The sequence below is a fragment of the Berghia stephanieae genome, chromosome 3 (genome assembly GCF_034508935.2).
Source record: "Berghia stephanieae isolate SIO BIC M18660-M18661 chromosome 3, UCSD_Bste_1.3, whole genome shotgun sequence".
NCBI lineage: Eukaryota > Metazoa > Mollusca > Gastropoda > Nudibranchia > Aeolidiidae > Berghia > Berghia stephanieae.
Genome location: NC_088362.1, coordinates 47,326,888 through 47,349,930, shown reverse-complemented (window position 1 = coordinate 47,349,930; position 23,043 = coordinate 47,326,888). Strand labels below are relative to the sequence as shown.

The 23,043-nt window shown below is 34.5% G+C and overlaps 1 protein-coding gene and 2 long non-coding RNA genes across 3 annotated transcripts in view; 2 read left to right on the top strand and 1 right to left on the bottom strand.

Moving 5' to 3' along the window:
* LOC144967876 (uncharacterized) overlaps positions 1-5,946 on the top strand; it is a 41,983-nt gene extending 36,037 nt beyond the window's left edge. Inside the window, exons 16-21 of the mRNA XM_078905613.1 lie at positions 517-695; positions 1,229-1,315; positions 1,721-1,882; positions 2,654-2,761; positions 3,937-4,021; positions 4,498-5,946. Of these exons, the coding sequence (XP_078761739.1) occupies positions 517-695; positions 1,229-1,315; positions 1,721-1,882; positions 2,654-2,761; positions 3,937-4,021; positions 4,498-4,641 (765 nt within the window). The 3' untranslated portion in view covers positions 4,642-5,946. The remainder of the gene's footprint in view (positions 1-516; positions 696-1,228; positions 1,316-1,720; positions 1,883-2,653; positions 2,762-3,936; positions 4,022-4,497) is intronic.
* A 4,294-nt stretch (positions 5,947-10,240) lies between these two features.
* LOC144967874 (uncharacterized) lies at positions 10,241-13,822 on the top strand. The gene is made up of 3 exons (XR_013644474.1): positions 10,241-10,456; positions 11,625-11,804; positions 12,135-13,822. It is a non-coding gene; the product is annotated as an uncharacterized LOC144967874 (long non-coding RNA).
* A 1,744-nt stretch (positions 13,823-15,566) lies between these two features.
* LOC144967875 (uncharacterized) lies at positions 15,567-22,475 on the bottom strand. The gene is made up of 4 exons (XR_013644475.1): positions 22,295-22,475; positions 19,390-19,502; positions 18,786-18,862; positions 15,567-17,460 (listed from the first exon to the last, which is right to left on the bottom strand). It is a non-coding gene; the product is annotated as an uncharacterized LOC144967875 (long non-coding RNA).
* Between the last annotated feature and the right edge of the window lie 568 nt (positions 22,476-23,043).

The window sequence follows — 23,043 nt, the reverse complement described above, 5'->3', positions numbered from 1 at the left end:
AAGACGAAGGGCTGGAGCTCAGATGGTCGCTGGTTCGTATAGGTAAGTAAGTAAGTAAGTGAAATTATAGAAGAGAGAAACTTAATTCTAAAACTCATCTCGAGTAAGTGATGTGCAGTGATTGTCACAGTGGGCCTTTTGCATCTTAAGGTCTTGAACTTGAATTATAAATTCCATGAAAATGGCAAAATATATTATAGACAATCATTGAGTTGTCAATATCATCATATCATAGTACTTTTTCAACATCTAAAAAATCAATCTCTCACCTAATTTTCATGACCTAACCCAAGTCGACTTTCTTTTCTCTCTGTCAGGGACCTGTATATGTGTAGGACTCCACTTAATCTCTTAACTGTTAAAATGGATTCATATCATAAACAATTCTTTTATTCATTATCTGGTTATTACCGCAGACTTAATCATTTCCTCCTAGAGAGCAGTAAACAGCCTAAGTCCTGTTTTGAATACTTCCCTCTCACTCATGCTTATTTTCAATGTACTGCCTTTTTAAAGGAAGCCAAGAACTTTCGTTTTGATGTCTCGCTGTTCCAACGACTTCATAATAAGTTTGATAGCTGCAAGGAGGAAGCCCCCAATCCAGTGATGATGCTGAAGGAGCAATACCGAATGCATCCTGAAATACTCAAGCTGCCTAATTCTTATTTCTACAAAGACCTGTTGAAGACTGCTCAGTGAGTGTGCATTTTTCAATTAAATGAATGTTAACTCAAGGTTATCATTAACCGCGCCTCATCTGTTTAGGTTATATTGTATCAAATATTATTTAAACCCCCCCCCCCCCCGAAAAATATAAACATTTGTATAGCACGATATCCACTAAACATGCTCAAAGCGCCTTACAAGCAGTTCATAGCCAAAACAGCAACTCTTAACATATAGGACAAGACATGAAGCTGTGAGGTGATAGTACATTTTTTTCTAGGACAGAGATACTGCTCTTAGTGGCTAGGTACTCAATTCACACCTGAGTACGATGAAAAAATGTGAGTAAAGAGCTTTTCCAAGGACTCAACTATGCGCCACTCAGGCTTGGATTCGAACCTTGGACCTTCCCATCCCAAAACAACATTGCTGCAAATGTAAAAAAAATTTGTTTTTGTTTTTTTTAGCTGAATTAAGGCCTAAACTGAAACTCTTCTTGAGGCTACTTTTGTTACAAATTATAAGTTTCCCTCATGTATAATTTGTATTTGTACAATTGCAGATCATGTGTCCAGTCACGTGCCTCAAACTTAAGTCCTTATCTTGTCTTTGATATCCTGGATGGAATGGAAATGTCGGGAAGTAGCGGGTAACTTTTAACTTCATATTGTTTTGCTTTTTTTTTTTAATGTGCACAATTTAAAAATTTGTTGTTGTTGTTGGTTGCCTTCTCTTTGCTCAAAGCAAGTTACTAGAACATTTCAGGCTGAAAAAGGGTTTTCAACAACACAAAATAATGAAAACATACATTACTAAAAAAAAAAAAGACAAATCGGCGGCAGAGATCTTAATACAGAAAGGACATGACAAATATTTTTCTGCTGACAGTGCTTTTTTAGTAATTTGTTTTTATTGTTTCTTTGTTGTTGGCTGATGAAGGCTTTTGAGTCGGAAACGTCCTGTGTATGGTATTTTGTTCTTTTTTGAAGCTGTTATATTAATTTTTGTTTATTATAATTTAAGAGTGCTAAATTTTGTTTTTCTCTCTCTTCAGTTCAAAGTCAAATAAGAAAGAAGCAACATGCGTGGCCTTACTTTGTCAGCGTGTGGTGAATCTTATGACTAAGAAAAACGACAGCCATCGTCAAAAGAAAATTGGAGTTATTTGTCCTTACTCTGACCAAAAGAGAGCAATCCAAGACAGCCTTGGAGAATTGTAAGTAGAGATAGATTTTTTCATGTCAAATGGATCAATGTATTTAAATATTTAAAGGTTTACTGCTGGAATCTCTGATAAAACCTTGCTTTTCAATGTTTCGTTTCCATTACACTTTTTGGTTAATTTTGGTTACTCAATTTGATTTTATTCAATAGCACTTATTTTGGGCATTTATTTAATGTCTTATTTAAGTATGTGTCGCTTTATTTGAATTTTAAAAGATTTTTTAAAATTTGATATTTTTGCAATTTTTAGGTCATATTCGAACATTGCGCAAATTAGATTATTTAAAAGCATTTTCAATGCAATAATTTCTAATTTTTTAATACAGTCACAGTGTTGAAAAAAAAAAAGAAATGGGTGATTTGTCAGTGTTCTGTCGTGTAAGTTCAAAACATTTGAGTTGTTTGTGACAATAATCTATGCTGTCAGTGGGATTTGAAAATGGGGTTTTGGCCCATTTGAAATGCGACCAAAAATGTCCAAAGTTATAAGTTGTATAACTTTTGAACTAATTACCCTATTACGTTTATTGCAGTATCAAATTTCTTAGAAGTATATGCACTGCCCATAACAGTTAACATATTTGCTGTATGTATGATTTGAATAATAAGTTTAGAGTAGGCTAGAAGTGTTTTAAAGTCGTTATAGATATGATATGAAAGATTTTTGCAAAGAACTTACAGATTTTTGTTGTTGTTGTTGCTTGTCACAGATCTGCAATTTTAAGTTAATTTTACATTTTCCCTTATATTCAAACTCACACAGGGGCTTGTATAACATTTTGGTAAATACAGTAGACAGTTTTCAGGGCCAGGAGAAAGACGTCATCATTCTGTCATGTGTCAGAGCTCAGGGGAATCCTCAGACTGTCGGGTAAGGGATGAATCAATGGCAGCAAAGCCTGAAAGGATATGCAGACTAATTGATTAACACTTATTATACGTTAATAAGAATAAGAAGACCTATGTCAACCCCCTTCCCTCATTATGATAATAATGATGATGATGATAATAATGATAATAAAAATAATAATAATATTAATGATAATAATGATAATAATAATAATAATAATAATAATAATAATAATAATAATAATAATAATAATAAATAATAATAATAATAATAATAATAATAATAATAATAATGAATAATATAATAATAATAATAATAATAATAATAATAATAATAATAATAAATCATCATCATCATCATCATCATCATCATCATCATCATCATCATCATCATCATCATCATCATCATCATCATCATCATCATCATCATCATCATCATAATAATAATAATAACAATAATAAATATTACAAATCGTTTCACATGCAAACACATCCTCACACACACACACACACGCACAAACACACACATGCAATACATAATCACAAACTCAAATGATAACAGGGAAAACTGCCTGATTGCACTTGACTTGTCCAGTTTTGTATGTAGCAGTTTTACTGCAGTTTTTGAAACATTATTATCATCATCATCATCATCCTTATCAATATCATCGTTTTTTAAAAATTGTCTCCTTTAAAAATCAAGGTTCAAGCAGCAGCATTCACATTTTATCTGTTAACTCAGAGACCCGTATGTTTCATGATGAAATATATAACAATTTTTTAAAATGGAAAAGAGAGAGAAAAAATGTAAGCTTTCAACATGCGATGAGTGGACTGAAAACAAATATCACTAAAAACTCAGAATGTCTCAAACCCTCATTGGCATTTTACTATTGAATCCCATAGATAACCTTTTAATCAATGTTGCCACGTAGATAACCATTTAATCAATTTTGCCACGTTGACTAGCAGGCAATGGAGGCAACATTTAAGTTGTATATATAGTAATATTAAGCTAAGATTTGAATGATTTGTGGTGAGGGCAGTTGATCATATAGATATCATAAAATTGTACATATATTGCAAAAAGTTGTGAAAAGAATAAGATAATGAAGCCTATGCTAAAGCTAACCAAGATACGTTTTCACGATTTTCATATCATACTTATCTACCTACCATTTATTTTACTTCCAATAGCTTTGTGGATGACAGCAAAAGGATGAACGTTGCATTGACTCGTGCCAAACTTGCCTTATACGTAGTGGGTCATGGCAAAACATTGGTGAGTTCTAATGGGTGTAAAATTGATTCAAACATCAGTTAAATCTTTTTTATTATTCTGATTTAAAAGAAAAAGGATGTAATATCATCCGTCCAATTCTCAGTCTTTACATCACTGCCCTGTAAATTATTCATGTGTAGTGAGAGATCTTCCCGTTTTTCTTCTTTAATCAAACTAAATTTGAGACCACTTTTAGGTCTTTGCTTTAATTTGTAGCTAGGCAGAATTTTTTCTAAAATATCTGCTTCTAACATGGTGTAAAGGTTTGCACGGTTGTCCTCAGGGCAAGAGGCCTGAAGTTGAGGTAAATTTACCAGCTACTGTACCAGAAAATTAAAATAATATAAATCTTCTCTTGCATTTTTCTTTCTCCTTTTTTTTTTTGTCTTCTGGTACTAAAGCTGATACACTGTTAACTTTCATTATTATGAAAACTTATATCCAAATTATGCCTTATTTGTTTATGTTTGTTTTAGGGTACTTCTGATTTGTGGAAACTTTTGTTCCAAGATGCCAAAAATCGAGGCCTTCTGGTGACAGTGCCAAAAACAGACATGTTCTCACGGATTGCGTACAACAGGGTGCCATTGATTTCATCCTCACATCGGGATAAAAGATGAATTTTTGTCATAAGGATACTGGGGACTTGTTGAACTTCTCTATTAATTTTTTATTTCTGGCAGCATCACGATTAGACTTCATTATGGATGTTAAAAAAATCAAAACTCAATACAAAACAAAAAAACACGAACAAAATAAATGTTTAGACATCTGAATTAAAATAATTCTGTACTTTAAATGTTGTTTGTTATTCCTTAGGAAACTCTAAAATGCATTTAGGATTATGATACTCCAAACATTTGCTATGTAAGGGCATTTTGTTTTTTCAATATTTATGAAGAATACTGGTTTATGTAAATGTTGCTGCTGGAAGCTGAAAGAAATAAATAACAATGTAAATTGAATGTAAGCTTTGATTTAATAAACGATGACATAGTGATAATGTGGCTGTTTCAGGTTTCCCCTTTATCAACAAATCATGATGAATGAAACACGAAATCATATACGTGAGAAAATCATCTCATTAGTCTGTAATGTTTCCATTCAGCGAGTTTTGTTGACAAAAGGGAAACCCAAAAAGTCCTCATTATCTGTTATCGTTTATCATTCAGTTTCACATTGTTATTCAATATTATGTGATATTATCTGTGAAAAGATAAAAATACACAAAGAAAAAATGAGATCTAGTCCCTCTCCCCGGTGATTGTGCAGTGCCATATCTTGCCCTTTATTGAATATCTATGTTTATGCTTTTCTTTGTTGTTTTATTTTGCCTTTTGTATGATAATTGCTTTTGTAAGGAAAGGCATTGGTTACTTTAAACAATCAATACATTCAAACATTTGAAATTCCTAATCCAGACTTATCACCTATGATTATCAGTTAGAAAATACACAAAGTTGTCATCGGTAATCAGAAGTCATGTTGTCAGTGGCTTGGAGATTACACTGTCTTGTCTTGTAACAAAATCAAGCAATGTTGAGTGAAATCAGTGACAAAGTCAATGACAATGATCGTAAAACTCTTGCCCCAGCTTTGCTCTTGGGTAAGAAAGACACTTTACACACACATCTTTAATTTTGAACCGATTGGGGTATATTTTAGTTTTGTGGCAACTATTTCCTTAAATACAAAGTCACGCTTTTTAACCAGGAAAATCACTGCAACGAAGCTGAGATTACTCAAAATGCTCCAGATTCACGGGTTAAGGCACGCTTACCCCAGTTGATGGTACTTTAGTCTGATGTAACACTAGGTGATGGTGCACGTTTTGAAAAAGCGAGAATTCATGAATCAGTATTAGCTTATGATGACAGAATTGTTTTTATTTCGAGTTAAAATTACTTCTGAGAAGATGTACAATCATAGCCTTTATTTATATATATATATATATATATATATATATATATATATATATATATATATATATATATATATATATATATATATATATATATATATATATATATAATATATATATATATATATATATATTTTTTTTTTTATTTTTTTTTTTTTTGGTGAATTGAGTTATGACTTCAAAACATCTCAAAGCAATTCCTCTGGGTGGGGTTCCTGGTCCCCATGGTGGGCAGGGAGGCACTTACTGTATCTTCTATCCCCCCTATATCTATTTTCCAACATGTTTTCTGCCTTTGTCTTGGGATGAGATTACTTGGTTTTGTTATGGCCCTGGTCGGATACCCTGACTGGAAGGGAAACAGTCAAATGTATAGTAGAGTTTTGGGAGATGATATTTTATGTCTAGTAAATCATCTCTCTGTTATACACTATTTTATGTTTACATATTATATAGGATTTGTAAACATTTGAGTGTATTCTTCTTAGTGGGGACCTGTACTTGTGTCTGGATGAGATTTTTAGGTGATCTCAAACTAAGACCACTGATAGTGTGCTCTTGAAATCTTCATCTGTTTCCTATTTGAACCGATTCCTCTTTGTCTTACTTTTTCTTGGGTGCTGTGCTTTAAATGTAATCCAAGAACTTGTTACTATCCCAATTGATTCCTTTTTACTGGCTCTGATATGACCTTAATGTGTTGGAAGCGCCATAAAACCCCGTAAACCCTTAAAAACAAACAAACAAAGCAATTCCTATGACTTCCAAAATGATGTCTCCATTCTCTTCTAATAGTGAAAAAAAATTGACGTGATTTGCAAAATAACACAAGCAACATAATAGAAAAAAAAACAGAAAAAAAAAACAAAAAAAAAACCACTTCAAAAAATGTTCAAAACTGAATTCATAAGTTAATGCTCTAGCTCAAAAGTAGCCGATTGTTTTCTATGTTCGTGATACATGATTTCACTGACGAATTTCAAAGGGCTCTTTCAAAGTCAGTCTGTGGTCATAGAGATTTGCACAGAAAGGCAATGGCCAAAAACTCACGATTTAATTTTATTGGCTATTATGGATTTTGAACCCATGATCTTTTGGTCAAGGTTTGGTATGTCTCTAAAACATATTTTTCTATCCATCTATCTATACCTATTAAAATGTTGTTGAAAATCTATCAATGGCATAATGCATGGCGCCATCCAACAATAAAATCTGATTAAACCGATAACCTAGAGACTTGGTTGTCAATCTTTGACTCTTTATTTTAATGCAGAACTAAATGATGAGAGGTAGTGATATGTTATGGTTATCTAATGATAATGAACCAACAGAAATGCATGCTGTGTTTGGAACCACTATTCACGAGCTGTTATATTATCTTATTATCAACAAGCAATTTTAGTAAATACATGTGAGACAATCAACTACTGGTTGTATTTATATCTGAATAATGTGGTCTGTGATCCATGGTGTGTTAAATTTTGTGTTACCCTCTTGGCATGTTGAGTTTGACTGTGTCTCGAAACGTTGACTCCAGGGCTGCCAGACGATCATAGAACCGCGAAAATTTGCTGTTGGAAGCAGCTCTGCGGGTATATTTTGAGGATGGGTGGGGCCTTTGAAATTGATTTTGCTCTGTTTAATGTATTCCTCTATCTTTTCTGCACTCTCTTTTTTAAGGCGTACATTGTACTGTTATCTTTACTAAAGAGCTTATATTGAAATGCTTATTTATAAAATGTAAAACTTTTATATATCTCCCTTCAAAATTCAGTTTTCATAGTGATTTCTGAAATGAAGTCGGCGTCCAAGAGATGCTAGGTCTGGTTGGAGCTGATTTTTTCAAACCTGCCTGGCAGGCCTGGATTTCAGTTGAAACTGTCAACATTTATCAACTCTCATTTTGTTCCCTTTTTTTCATCGTATATCATAATAAATTTCTAAAGATGTTGATCCATGAGAAGTCAATTTACTTTCTATGTATGATGTGACGAAACAAACGATTCTGTAGAATTATTTATGATTATGATAGAATTAATACCAGAAATTATCTGTGATTTATTATCATAATGTGATATTGTACATTATTATGAATTAAAAACTATCTACATAGTGGCGTTTTGATGTCTTTACATATCAATGTATCAATTCAAGATGAAACTACGAGTAAGACTATCGTCATGATTATTTTTATTTCGAGTTAAAATTACTTCTGAGGAGATGAAAAATCATAGGTGTTAAATTATCTTTATATCTCCCAGACTATATAAATAAGACGTTATCACTACTTATTTTATCCTTATATGGTCAGGTTTGGCTGTGTCTATAACCTGCATTAAAGCGATGCGACTCAGCTTCATTGATTACAATCCACCATTGCTGTTCTTAGTAAAAATTGTGACATAATTTTGATAAGAAAATCATTTTTTGATATTAAAGACCGATAAACTTATATATTTGTTTTCTAAATTTAGCAGGACCTAAAGTGTGGGTTTTAAAATTTTTTTTATTACTATCACATTTCAGGTTTAAATAACTCCAAAGCAATGTAAGATTTCATCAAACGATTTTTGCCATTTTTTCCAAATTTATTAAATTTTTTTCTCCTATATCTTACTTATGATCGTGTGTTTGCGCAATCTTCCAATTTTAAGCTCCACGTGACTTATTTATTTTTGATTTACGTCAAAATTATCCTTTTCTAATGATGGCATCATAGCTCAGCTACCAAAGGCTGCACAGTATTACAACTGATAGCTATCAAAACTTGAATAAATTCTCACCTGTTGCAAAAAACCCTTTGATGAAATCTGAAATGTGTCAATAATAAAAAAAAAACCCCAATACATATTAAAATGCTGATACTGAAACATTGACATTAATATGCATCATTTATTTCTCGCCATTTGGCAGTATCTTGTATATTGCAATTTCTATCATATGATCCTGGGTGGGGATCCTGACCTCCCATAGCGGGCAGGGAGGTACATACTGTGTCTTCTATACCCTTATACCTGTTTTCCAACATGCTTTCTGTCTTTGTCTTGGAATGAGATTACTTGGTTTTTTCCTGGCCCTGGTCGGAGTCCTGGCCGAGAGGGAAACAGTCAAATGCATAGTTATTGTTTTGGGAGATGATATTTTTTTCCTTGTAAATCATCTCTCTGTTAGGTATTATTATTATATTTATTTTGAATGTATAATGTAAGCATTTGCTGGGTGGGGTTCCTACCTCCCATAGCCGGCAGGGAGGTACTTGCTTTGTCTTCTATCCCCTTATATCTGTTTTCCAACATGCTTTCTGTCTTTATCTTGGAATGAGATTACTTGGTTTGTCCTGGCCCTGGCCGGAGTCCTTGCCGGGAGGGAAACAGTCAAATGCATAGTTATTGTTTTGGGAGATGATATTTTTTTCCTTGTAAATCATCTCTCTGGTATGTATTATTATATTTGTTATTTTTAATGTATAATGTAAGCATTTGAGTGTATTCCTCTTTGTTGGATGTTGTGCTTGTGTCTGGATTAGACTTATACTTATAGGTGATCTCAAACTAAGTACATTGGTGGTATGCACTTGGAATCTACATCTGATCCCTATTTGTTCCCATTTCCTCTTTGTCTTCCTTTCTCTTGGGTGATTTAATTGTAATTCTAGAACTTTTTACTATCCATTTTCTTCCTTTTTGCTGGCGCTGATATGACCTAAATGTGTTGCAAGCGCCGTAAAACCCTTAAAAACAAAAACAAAAAACATAAGCATTTGAGTGTATTCCTCTTTGCTGGATTTTGTGCTTGTGTTCAGATGAGACTTATAGGTGATCTCAAACTAAGTACATTGGTGGTATGCTGTTGGAATCTACATCTGATCCATATTTGTTCCCAGTTCCCCTTTGTCTTACTTTCTCTTGGGTGCTTTAATTGTAATTCTACAACTTTTTACTATCCCACTTTCTTCCTTTTTACTGGCGCTGATATAACCTAAATGTGTTGCAAGCGCCGTAAAACCCTTAAAAACAAAACAAAAAAATATATCATATGATCCATGAACAATTGATACCTATGCGAATATTGTAATTATGATTAAATAAATTTGAAGAAATGATTTTGTAAATTTATACCTTTTTTGATTTGATTTTATTAAAATTTGTTTACGGATTTGAAAGAGCTTTGAATTTCTGAATATTATTTTCTGGGTGGGGTTCCTGACTTCCCATAGTGGGTAGGGAGGTACTTATAATATATAATTAAAGGCTACGCTTATTTGTACTACCACTGCAAATAACGCCAGAGCTTATTTGTACTCTTACTAAAAATAGAATTTGCGTAATTACTAAAAATATAACATTTTATACGGATAGAACTGCAATATACAATGAATTATCTGGAAGTCTGGAAGTCAAAAAGTGACCACTTCATCTCATCACAATCACATTATAACTATTATTACAAGTTGATTTTGACGGACTTTGGTAATTCTTCACTCTTTTCAAGTCACAGAATACTCAGTTTACAAGGTAAGCATACGAAATGCACATTTTAATTCATTTCTTATTTTTATAACTAAACATGCTTTGGGGTTGTGTGTTTGTTGATTGTGCATCAGCTGACGACACATTTGTCGCTACCGCGAATTACTTAACTTTATTACTTTATTTTGTGAAAAATAACAATAACAGGGCTTAAAAAAAATTGAAATACTAATTCCCCCCCCCCCCAAATAATTTAAATCATCCTTCCATGTCAGGCGATTAAAACCAGGTGTTTCAATGTTCGATCCCCAGAGAAGGCCCTGATCCCCAGTCAAAAGGTTGCTAATTTTATCACGATCAAGGGGTTTCGAGTACTCACGACATTCCAGGCTCAGGGTCCTTTCGCGGGGTTTTAACTTTTAAGCCCAGCAGAGAACTCGCGCAATTCGGTTGGACAGGCCCGATACTATTTTTAGAAGGCCCTGATCCCCAGTCAAAAGGTTGCTAATTTTATCACGATCAAGAGGTTTCGAGTACTCACGACATTCCAGGCTCAGGGTCCTTTAAAAAAATACTTTTCATTCAGTTATTGTTATTATCTTTATTATGGCCGACACATCGTCCATACTTTTTCAAAACTTTTTTTTTTTTTTGGGGGGGGGGGGGGGGGCTGTTTTTTTATATCGGAAAATTGGGTTTTGTATGTTATGTTCATGGAGAGAGAGAGAGAGAGAGAGAGAGAGAGAGAGAGAGAGAGAGAGAGAGAGAGAGAGAGAGAGAAATATTTTATAATGATAAGATATCTGTAGTGGTAGTATTATTAGTAGTTTTGAAATGCCTATGATGATGACAATGTGAGATAATTATATTAGTGTGATTATTTTTATTATATTTTTAAAAATTACGTACGGCTATGTCGTAGTGGTATGACACTCGCTTTTGGACCGGAAGGTCCTGGGCTCGAGCCTCGCTCGGCGCATAGTTGAGCCCTTGGAAAAGGCACTTTGCTCACTTTCTCTCACCGGACTCAGTTGTAAAATGTGTACTTGGCCGTTAACTGCGTTGTCTCTGTCCGAAGTAATTGTAATATCGCCTAACAGACGTTATGTCCCGTTCAACATGCGAAGTGTTGCTGTTATAAACTTTAGCATTGGCATGTATGTGCCTATTTTGCTGTAGTGAATTTAATTTAATTTTTTGTTTTCATCGACAGCTAACATGAAAGAACACTGTTGACGTTACTGGTGTCCTGACAATCCATAAAGATGCTGGCTCAAGGGCTATTCTGGCAAGGTGTGTTGAGGCAAACCTTTGCCTGTGGCAAAACTCATCAATCAGCAAACCATCATCTGGGCCAGCAGACCAGAGTGTCTGCATGCACTTTTTGACAATGGTTAGTAATGTTTTCAAATCTCCATTGCGCCTTTACATTTTTTATTGGTGATCAATAAAATAAATGCTCATTTTTCTAAATGAAAATGGCAAAGCATCATTTGAATTGAATTACTACTGAATGTATTAACTTAACGACAGACTATAGTTTGTTGCCAAGAGTTTTGTTCTATGGATGTAAAACCAATGAAATTTCAAGTGTGTTGGTGTGAATAATGATCATTTTTTAAAAATTGCTATGTCTTTGACAAATGCATTTTATGACAATAATGCCATTTCCAAAAATTGCTAATGAAATGTGTCTCTTTTTTATTTCAATTTTTCCATCCAGAGCAGGATCAACCCTCTTTGTGGAACTACAAAAAAGTGGTGGCAAACAAGTAGTGTTGACTTTTTCTGTAAGATTTTCAAGGGTTTGGGAAAGCAAATTGCTTTTTATTCAGAGCTAGTGCACTATTTAACTGTTTTATTGTCTAAAATAGAATTGATTTTGCAGTTCAACTTGACTAGATATCTAATTTTATACGACTTGTCTCTCAAGTAGAATAAAAAAAATGAAAAATGAGGATAGCGTGCCATATCATATTTTGAAAAATCATTTAATATATCTAGAAATCATCTGTATAACCTATTGTATACAGTAAATAATTAGGTTTTGTGATTATAATGATGAATTCATAAGGTATGACATCATATTTGACCACAAAATTATTTTATCTCTGGGCGTAAAAAAATCAATTTTACAGCATTTTTTTTTATCTAAGGGGTATGGGTTAGTGAACTGATTATAATTTTTTTTAGACTTAGATCAATCTACAAAATTTTCGTTTTCTTGTCCTATTACGGTCATATTTTGAAAGTTTGATGGATCATTTCTTTTAGTTGTCTGCAAAATCAGCCTTTTAACTTTATGTCAAATTATAGAAAAAGCTTGCGCTTTCTCAAATGTCTGTTTTATGTCATTTGTCTGATTTTCTAGCAATCCTACCTCAATCATTTTCCTTTAAATTATCTTCAAATTTATTCAGAATCTTTTCTATGATGTGTTTTACATCATGATGTGAGGGTGGTTGGATGGGAGCATCACCCTTGAATCATATACCTATGATGTTCGCATGGGTGTACGATCCGATAGTGATGTCGTTTCTTCTTCTCTTTACTAGCCTATCCTGCTTCTTTGGTTTGTGATTGTATTTTTGACAGGGGATATTTTTTTCCTGTAAATCCTCTGCCTGTTTGTTCTTGGTTATTTATAATTTAGCTTATGATGATATCTTTAGGTTATGATTTTGATTGACATTTGTACTATTTTTGTTAGATTGCTTGTTTTTTTGTTTCAGCGGTCTCTCATATAACCTCAATTGTGTTGGAAGAGACCTAAAGCAACAAACAAACAAAAAAAAAACATCATGATGTAAGTGTTTGGGGGTAAATTAAAATTTAGCAATTTTATAAATTTTAAAATTCATTTGTTCCTGTCGATCCGCGCTAAATTTTCAGTTGAAATCAAATAAAAATTCTAAAAAAATTATTCCAAGAGTTTTCATGATATAGCTATTTATGAAAGAAACATTGTGTTTAAATTTGAAAGAAATTTTTATGCTAGTTTTTGGTGCATGTATGTTAGAAATTTTAGGGTTTTACGTCTAATTTTAGCTTATGTTGCCCCTTAAAAAAGTTTTTTTTTTTAATTGTTATTTTTGGTGTTTAGCATCAAATTATACATTACATTATTAGTTCATGAGATATAATTAAAGAATTTTAGAACTATAAAGCATATTTGACCACTAAAGTAATTTTTTGGTGAATAACAGCAGATATTAAATTATTTCGCAATTTTTTTTCTTAGAGGTATGGGTTAGCGAATCGTTTATAATTTTTTTCAGAATTTGATCAATTTATAAAATATTACTGTTTTCTTGTTCCATATTGGTTATACTTGATGAATGTTGGCCTTTGTCTGCATAATTAGCTTTATTATCAAATTAAAGACAAATTTTTCATTTTCTCAAAATTTCATTGTGCGTCATTCTCTGATTTTCTAACATTCACATCAGATTGTCTTCAAATTTGGTCAGAATTTTTCTTATGATGTGTTTTGCATCATGATGGTTGGGTTTTGGGCTAAACAAAAATTTAGCAGTTTTTGAATTTTTAAATCAATTTTTTTTCCTGTCATGTCACACCAAATTTTCACTAAGAAATCGAAAAAAAATTCTGAAAAATTTATTTTCAAGACTATTGCTAAACCTATCCATCTTGTTGTAAGAAACATTTTGTGTAAATTTGAAAGAGATCTGTTCGTTGTTTTTTTCTGCATCACTGTAAGAATTTTTGGGGTCTAATCTGAGCTTATATTGTCCCCCCTGGTGGTAGGGATTTGGTGGCTAATAGTATTAGCGCTGGTTAGGGACTCAGTAATAGCCATGTCGTAGGAACTCGGCGAGTAAAAGTGCTGGTGATAGGGATTCAACGAGTAAAAGCGCTGGTGGTAGGGACTCAGTGAGTAATAGCGCTGGTCGTAGGGACTCAGTGAGTAAAAGCGGTGGTCGTTGGGACTCGATGAGTAAAAGCTCTATGACTCGCTGAGTAATAGCGCTGGTGGTAGGGACTCGGTGAGTAAAAGCGCTGGTGGTAGGGGCTCAGTGAGTAATAGCGCTGGTCGTAGGGACTCAGTGAGTAAAAGCTCTATGACTCGGTAATAGCGCTGGTGGTAGGGACTCGGTGAGTAAAAGCACTGGTGGTAGGGACTCAGTGAGTAAAAGCTCTATAACTCGGTAATAGCACTGGTGGTAGGGACAGTGTCAGTGAGTAAAAGCGCTGGTGGTAGGGACTTGGTGAGTTATAGCACTGGTGGTAGGGACTTGGTGAGTTATAGCACTGGTGGTAGGGACTCGGTGAGTAAAAGCTCTATGACTCAGTGAGTAAAAGCGCTGGTGGAAGGGACTCGGTGAGTAATTGCACTGGTGGTAGGGACTCGGTGAGTAAAAGCTCTATGACTCAATGAGTAAAAGCGCTGCTGGTAGGGACTGTTTGTGTATTTATTTGTTTTTGAGGGTTTTACGGCGCTTGCAACACATTAAGGTCATATCAGCGCCAGTAAAAAGGAAGAAATGGGATAGTAAAAAGTTATAGAATTCAATTAAAGCACCCAAGAAAAGGTAAGACAAAGGGGAATTTGTTCAAATGGGAAACAGATGTAGATTCCAAGAGCACACCATCAAAGTACTCAGTTTAAGATCACCTAAAAGTCTCATCCAGACACAAGCACAGGTCCCGACTAAGAGGAATACACTCAAATGTTAACAAATCAAATATAATATGTAAATAAAACATAATACAGTACATAACAGAGAGATGATTTACAATGAAAAAAATATCATCTCCCAAAACTAACTATACATTCGACTGCTTCCCTCTCAGCCAGGGGATCCGGCCAGGACCAGGACAAAACCAAGTAATCTCATTCCAAGACAAAGACAGAAAGCATGTTGGAAAACAGATATAAGGGGATAGAAGACACAGTATGAACCCCCCTGCCCACATTTGGAGGTCAGGAACCCCGCCCAGGTGGTAGGGACTGGGTGAGTAATAGCGCTGGTGGTAGGGACTCAGTGAGTAAAAGCGCTGGTAGGAATTCAGTGGTGTCACTGATTTTATGACATTAGAATATAAAGAAATTTACAACTACAATCAGACTAATGATTTTACAAAAGGTCCCCACAAAAAACTATATCTTTAAATTATTAAACAAGTCTGTTGATTAAATTAAATTATAATTTTATTTTAAAAGATCAAGAAAATGTCAAAATAAAAATGAAAGTTTTGACAACCAAAATGTACCTATTCCGTAACATATAAAGACACACAAACAAATCTTGTCTTCTTGCTCCTCTGTAATCTTGACACAGCATTGCTCTGATATTTCGTGAAGATGTGTAGCATGAACACTACTTCACTCTATACCGATCACGACCCAACAAGTATTGAGAACAACCATGCTTCTCAAATTTGTTTTACATACAGGACTTTGCACTATCCTTTTGAATCTGGATAGAGACTTGACCGACTCAATTGTTAACGGGCACCTTTTTACTGTCACACGCTTTTATTGGGATGTGATATTACGACTTATAATGTCCCTTTTTATTTCGTCACTGACCGACCACCTTTGAAATTTTGATATTCTACAACACAGTGTTTGGTCTCCTGTGTTATATTTGTTTTATTCTGTACCGACCTGTATAACACAGTTTCTGCCTTCTCTGTGTTATATTTTTATTGGGACATATAGTAACAGATTTGCCTTCTCTGTACTATGAATTGGTCACCCGTTCACGGACTGACACAGTACAGTAGCCTGCACTATGCCTTGCTATCTTCCGGCCCCAAACGTACTTCACACAACCAACCCTGCATTATGTGAAGGATAGCTAGTGACGTTTGGCGACTGAGAGACGTTGTCATCACAAGATAGCATAGCAACAGGTTTGAAAAATACCAACTTGTGGTTGCCTAAAGCTAATATCCCATTGAGACTTAAGCTCGTTCTACAGTAACGTGACAGCCCCCACCCACGTTAAAAATTTACTTTTTTGGTGGTTTATTACATGAAAATAAATTTTACAAATGGACAATGAGTAAATGTATTAAGGGAATTCTGTATGAAATTTCCTGTGTAGAGTCACATTTGAAAAATTTCGCAGTCTAACTGTCTCTGTCGTGTCAAGGGCATCTTTATGGTCGCATGTCTCTGTTATCTGGAGTCCCTGTCTGGTCAGTCTGTGTGTCCATAACGTCTTTGGTCTCTCTGTCTGGTCAGTTTGTGTGTCCATAACATCTGTGGTCTCTGTCTGGTCAGTCGGTGTGTCCATAACTTCTGTGGTCTCTGTCTGGGCAGAGTGTGTATTTATAATGTCTGTGGTCTCTGGTCAGTACGTGCATTTACAATGTCTGGTGTCTCTGAAAAGTCAGAAAGAGGGTTAGAATGGGGATTTGTCTGTATTAAGTCAGTCATGTCAACAATGTCAAAGTCTTTATCTTCAGAGACAAGAGTCAAAAATTGTTCCAACTGGGAGATTCTTTGCAGAAACTGATGTTCTACCATAACTTGAAATAAGCTATTGACCCTGTTTGTCACTGAAGATACAATTCGATACAGTCCTTCCTGTGTATTTGTCACACGTCATACTGGTACAATGTCAGTTTCAGGTTGGTCATGGATTTCCAGTCTTTCGCCCGCCATGACCCTCATCATCTATGCACATAATATTCACAAGTGGATACAAATATCGATTTACTTTGTATGTTGCATCCATAACAAACACATCACAAAAAACACTCAAATCACGCCTCATTCTTCCCGTTACTTAAAACAAATACTCAAAACCAACATCCTCATTCACACTGAACTTTGTTACACCTCCTTCCTCCTCTATCTCTCTCAGTAATTCCTGTACCGTCTCACCGTCCGTCCTGTCAATATCAGTCTTGAACAATCTCCGCTGCAAATCTTCGACATCTTTAGGCAATACATTTTATCCTTGGCTTGATTGAATGTATTGCCTAAGTTGGGTTGTGGACACCTTTGTTTTAGCCATAGCCTTCACTGTCTCATTCACGAGGGGCAGGCGATTCTCCGGATAAAGTGAGGATGGCTAAATGTAAAAAGAAAAAAGATTAAAAGTACAAAATTGTATGCAATAGCATTCAATTCAGACCTGCCAGCTAACAAAACAATAAAAAGCATTTATTTTTTATTGACAATTTAAAGACAAAAATCTGCATATAAACCCATAATGCACGAGTTGTGTTTGTCACTCTAAAATACTTGAATGAACTAAAATGCAACAGGCGCTCATCAAATTCAAGGGTTAAATGAATGACTGCAGAATTCCCAACAAACGTCGCTTCATTGTCTTTGTAACATTTTCATGGCATACAAAAACGCAATAGAGTGGTCACCATTTATAATTAGTCTTCAGAAATCAAGCACTTATAACTGCATCGTACTCATAGTCAAAGTCAAATTTTATTTTGAAAAGTCTATGGACAACCATCAAATCTTAAAATTCCTTATCTGGAACAAAAAAAAAAACAAAGACAAAAAAAAAAAAAGACCCAAAAAAATACCACCACCTAGATCTGCTTATATTGTCTTACAGGACTTAATAGCGCTTACAACACTATAAAAAGGATGATGATATGGTGACTGATTCAATAAATAGGGAACAGTAGATTTCACGAGCACCTCAAAGATGTACCAATTTTGACATTACCTCAAAGTCTCACCGAGACACAAGCAAAGGATCCTGCTAAAACATTTACATAATGCAATAATATTCAAAACCTATAACAGTACATAACAGAGAGATGATTTACAGTATAAAAAATCATCTCAAGAAGAAAGGTACTGTATTTGACTGTCTGCCTCCCAACTAAAGACCCCCGCAAGGACCAGGAAAAAAATGAGCAATCTTAATCCATAACAAAGACAGGGAGCAACATGGAAAGGGAAAACAAATATAAGGGATAGAAAAATGTGAACTCTCTGCCCAGAACCCTTCCAAGAAATTTTTTTTTTAATAAAAAAAAAATACAAATTCTGGAACAGTCAATTTTGTCACAAGCTGGTCATCATCTCTCCATCTCAGTGCGCCACCTTGAATGTATCGTAATAAAATATGAGTTGGAATGGCTGTTGTTCTTTAAACATTTGGTCCTGGTGTCAACAGTGCATTTACCTAACTAATCTATTACTATATATTACACTCAATAGTGGGAGGGGGAGGGACAATTAAGTACTGAAAATATAAAGTAACAAGAAAAGAAAAAATAATACATATTTATAAAAAAAATTGAGTCTAATTGCGACTAAAATAGAATTTGCAATTAATTGCTGTCAAGTGTAAAATTTTCGGCAGCGAAAAACTGCAGGGACAAAATGTCGATGGAAAATAAGTATAAAATGAATGAGTCTTACCAATTTATCGCATGGGTGATTTTCATGGTTGTGATTAGCCCCTGTAACCCTCAGAAGCCAGTATTAATTTCAGAGTCCTGCATGGTAAGAAAAACTTTTTATTACAAAATAATAAAATTATCCACAACATAGTATGATAAAATATTAATAGCGTTGTCACTTGCATACCTCAATTGTGAAGGATTTCAACATGCAGATTATAGAGCAATTGAAAATAAATCTTAATAAGACATTCAATAATAATACTAATCCAGCGCAATCAGATTTTTTGAACAAATCAAGTCTTTCACTTTTTAAAACTGTTCTGGTAATAGTTGAACTATTGTCTTGCTGCATTACATCGTGCAGCCCGCCCACTGAAGACTGTAAATGAGCTGCAGATAGGCACACATTGCCTCTTCCTCTGGATGTTTTAAAATTCAGAATCAGTTTGATTGCTTTATTAAAATTGTCTTGGCAATCAAGATAGAAAAGCTGATGGTGATAATTTACTTCCGAGTTATGCTGAAATATTATAACCTTGTGCATATAATATTTTCATTTTTTTTTAAATATGTAAAAGTAAAAAAACACCTCCTGCCCCCGTCCAAAAACAACCTCCTACCTCTGGTTAGGGCGAACTCCTTTGCTTGAAGTCAATTGCTTTTTGCCCTGCTTGCATTCATAGACACAAAAGTCATAAATTAGCCAACTTTCCTCAGGGTGATATGATGGAAGCTGAAAAACACGGAATAATATAAAAGATCATAACATAAACACCTAAATATTAAGTTAAAAATTGCAATATTTTCTCCAACTGAGACAAAGGTGTTACAGTTCAGTACGTTAGAAGAATAAGAAAGTAAGTCGAGAGTTTTCTCGAAGAACTTAAATTTGTGACGTGGTACTCAAATCAGGGACTAGGTCAAAAGCTGAATGGCACAAATGGAAAGCCAAAGGCATGTTGTTTTCAATATTTAAAGTCAATAAAAATTCAAATTCTGTGCATTCTAATATTAGGCAAACAACTACAGACCACACTAAATTGAATTGTATTAAGTAAAAGGATCTTGTCACATTCAATCAAGCTGTCATTTGAGAAAAATTACTTCATTATAAATTGAAGTTCAGATCGCATGTTTGAAGCCGTATTAGGAAAATTCATGTATCTGTGTATAAGCCAAGTTTCATCAAAATCACAGTGGCAACGAGTGTCTAATATTTGCCACCAGATACACTCGTAAAATTTGAGTGTAGGCCTATTTAGCAAAATCATATATTAGGAATGGTTTATACTACATCATAAAGTAGCGCATGCCCGTCATCATCCTGCATCTTTATTATATATATATAAATATTAAAAAAAGAATTGAGCTTTCATAAGCCGCAATATCCACCAAACATGCTCAAAGCACTTTACAAAGGATCCATGACTAGCAGCAACACGTAACAAGTAGAACGTTAGGCGACGTTTTTCTTCTGACAGACAACGCTCTTAGCGGATAGGAAATCATACACATGAGTACAGTGAGAGAATGTGAGTCCTTGATCAGGCTCGACCCCAGGACCTTCCAATCCGGAAGTGAGTGCCACACAGCCGCATATATCTTGGCTGTTCTTGAGAATTTGCCAAACACCTACAAACTAATTAGTAAAAAGAGGGGAGATGGGCAGAAATAGACAGACAGATACACACTCAGAGAGAGAGAGAGAATAATATCAGTTGCCTGTGGTGTCAGTCCGTTTAGGAGTGAGGTGGCGGAAGAAGTAGTCTAGCATTAGTACTTGGGTAGTAGTAGTAAGTAGTAAATAGGGAGGTCTTCTGCACATTCCTTGAGCTAAGGAAAGTATTCCTTCAACTAACCTTAAAATAAAAAATAAAACATTGTACATTTCCAACACTTGGACCTGCACTATGACCTATAACTAAAACTAACAGACAAAAAAAAAAAACCCCGCTAAGACTCCTCTCCAGTACCTTTCAATATTTCAAATTGAATTATAATGGCTGCGGAAAACTAAAACAATGGTCATATAAGGAAATTTACAAATCAATCAAGTTGTTCTACAGGTTTTAAAATGAAAATATGAAGTAACAAGATATCACTCTAATATAGTGACACCTAACTAACACTAGACATCACACCAGCAGCAATGCTGAGCGGAGTAATTTTACTTTTTTCACTAGCAACCAAGTTGCCACATTGGATTTTCTTTCTTTACTTTTTTTTTTAGTGTTCTGCTAATGTGCAATCTACATTTAAAATAAAAAGTGGCATCTTTCATTTCTTCTAATTCTTAACAGACACGATTATGTCCACTTCACATCTCAACAACAGGGACAATTTTTTTCACTTCTTGAGGCAGTTTTTTCTTACTTCTTTTAAATTTCATTTTTTTAAAGCTTCTTTATTGATTTGATTATAAGTTCTATTGTTCTTCTTTTATTATAATTTCATTGTCAATATCATTTTCATCCGTCATCAGCATACTTTTACAGTACTTTTACCATGTTATTCTTACGCTCTTACAGTTACAGTACAGCAGAGCTATACCTAACGCAGACCTTTAAAGTGCTACTAAATTTGAAAAATTAAAATAAAACGTTTGACAAAAGATCCACAGTTCAAAAGCTAAAACAATTATAAAGTGAAACTACCTCGAGGCTCGAGGAACATCGGGGGTAAGGTCTCCCGCCCATACTGGGCACTGGGGGACTGGAAGTCTAGAGAGCTGCGCCGGTGGAACCCGTAATTTAGTTTCTTAAACGGTTCCGATCATTCAGGAGAGGAGTAGTACCTATCTAGTTGTAGTTATTAGTAGAAGAAGAAGAAGAAGAAGAAGGAGCATGTTCAGGTTCAAGTTCAACCCTCTTCTTTAACTTCTTAGTAGGCACTTGTCACTTGCAAGAATTTTTCAAAATAGTGGCTATGGGTATTAATTTAGCGTAGAAAAATAAAGGGGAGTGAAACATTAACTAGAGTGAAAAATTATCGCTCTGTCTCAACTGGTTAAAAAGTTATGACCGTTTATGTGGTGGAAAATCTCTAATTAATACTAGGCTACTAGGAAAAAATGTGACAAAAGCACAGCATCCCAATGGATAATCACGTATAATTCAGATACAACTTTCAAATTTTTACATGTGGTAAATCAACATCTCTGTAATACATTGCAAACAGAAAATGAATTATTTTGAGAAAGAAAAGTATAGTTTAGAGCTGAGACAGCTGAAATCAAGGAAAAATAGATCACGACATGCAAATGAATGGCCGATTGGAATTTTGGAAAAGTCAATAATAAAATATTTATTCACATGAAGATAGACCAAATACACCACTGAATCGGCGTCATTTAGTTGTTCACTTTGAACTTTTCAAAATGAAAATAGACCTCATGCAAGCAAAGATATGAACTGACAAATGTTTGAGGTGGTGTACTCTTCTTAGTTGATAGAGTTAGAGTGAGAATGACGAGAAATGAGTTGCCACTTAATTAAGGAAAAAAATTGTCGTATCTAGTTTACTTACCTTCTTTGTTGACTTTTTAATAAAAAGTACATTATTCTCATTTTCGAATGTTTTCAAATTGGAGAAAAGATGAGAATGTCTCGTTTACCGAGAGGGCCATTTTCTTTGCTTCACACTTCTCAAAGACAGACCGCGAAAAGTGGAGGCTGGGGTCGGCTGGTCCTTGATAGCTCACAAATGCAACTTTAAACGCATAAGAGTGCTGGGAGTAGGTAGCTACAAATAGGTAAAGGAGCGGTGGTTTGCAACTTTAAACACATAAGAGTTCTGGGAGTACAAATAGTGAAAAGCGGTAGTTTTCGCTATTTGTAGTGGTAGTACAAATAACCACTTCGATAATTAAATTAAAAAATTTTTTTTCTTTAAATTTAACTTATCACTCTCCTCTATTTTAAATATAACTTTGAAACGCATCCTTCCATTCCCGTACTCCCATTTTCATTCTTTCTCTCTCTCCCTCTTTGTGTCTGTCTCTCTCTTTTTTTTTTTCAATATCTTAACAGTGGAGGTAGGGGACCACTAATAGCACTATTGCTGTCTAGTATTCTTCAATAACCCCCCCCCCCCCCCCCCCTCCTTATTCTTGAGATATATATATAGTTTTGATATCGTTACGTCATCTCATTGTCTCTCTCTCTTCCATTGCACACACACACACACACACATTTACGCCTATATTATTATGACAATCTAATATAAATATAAATGTATTCTGTGTTTACTTGAAAAAGGCCAAGGGCTGAAACGTC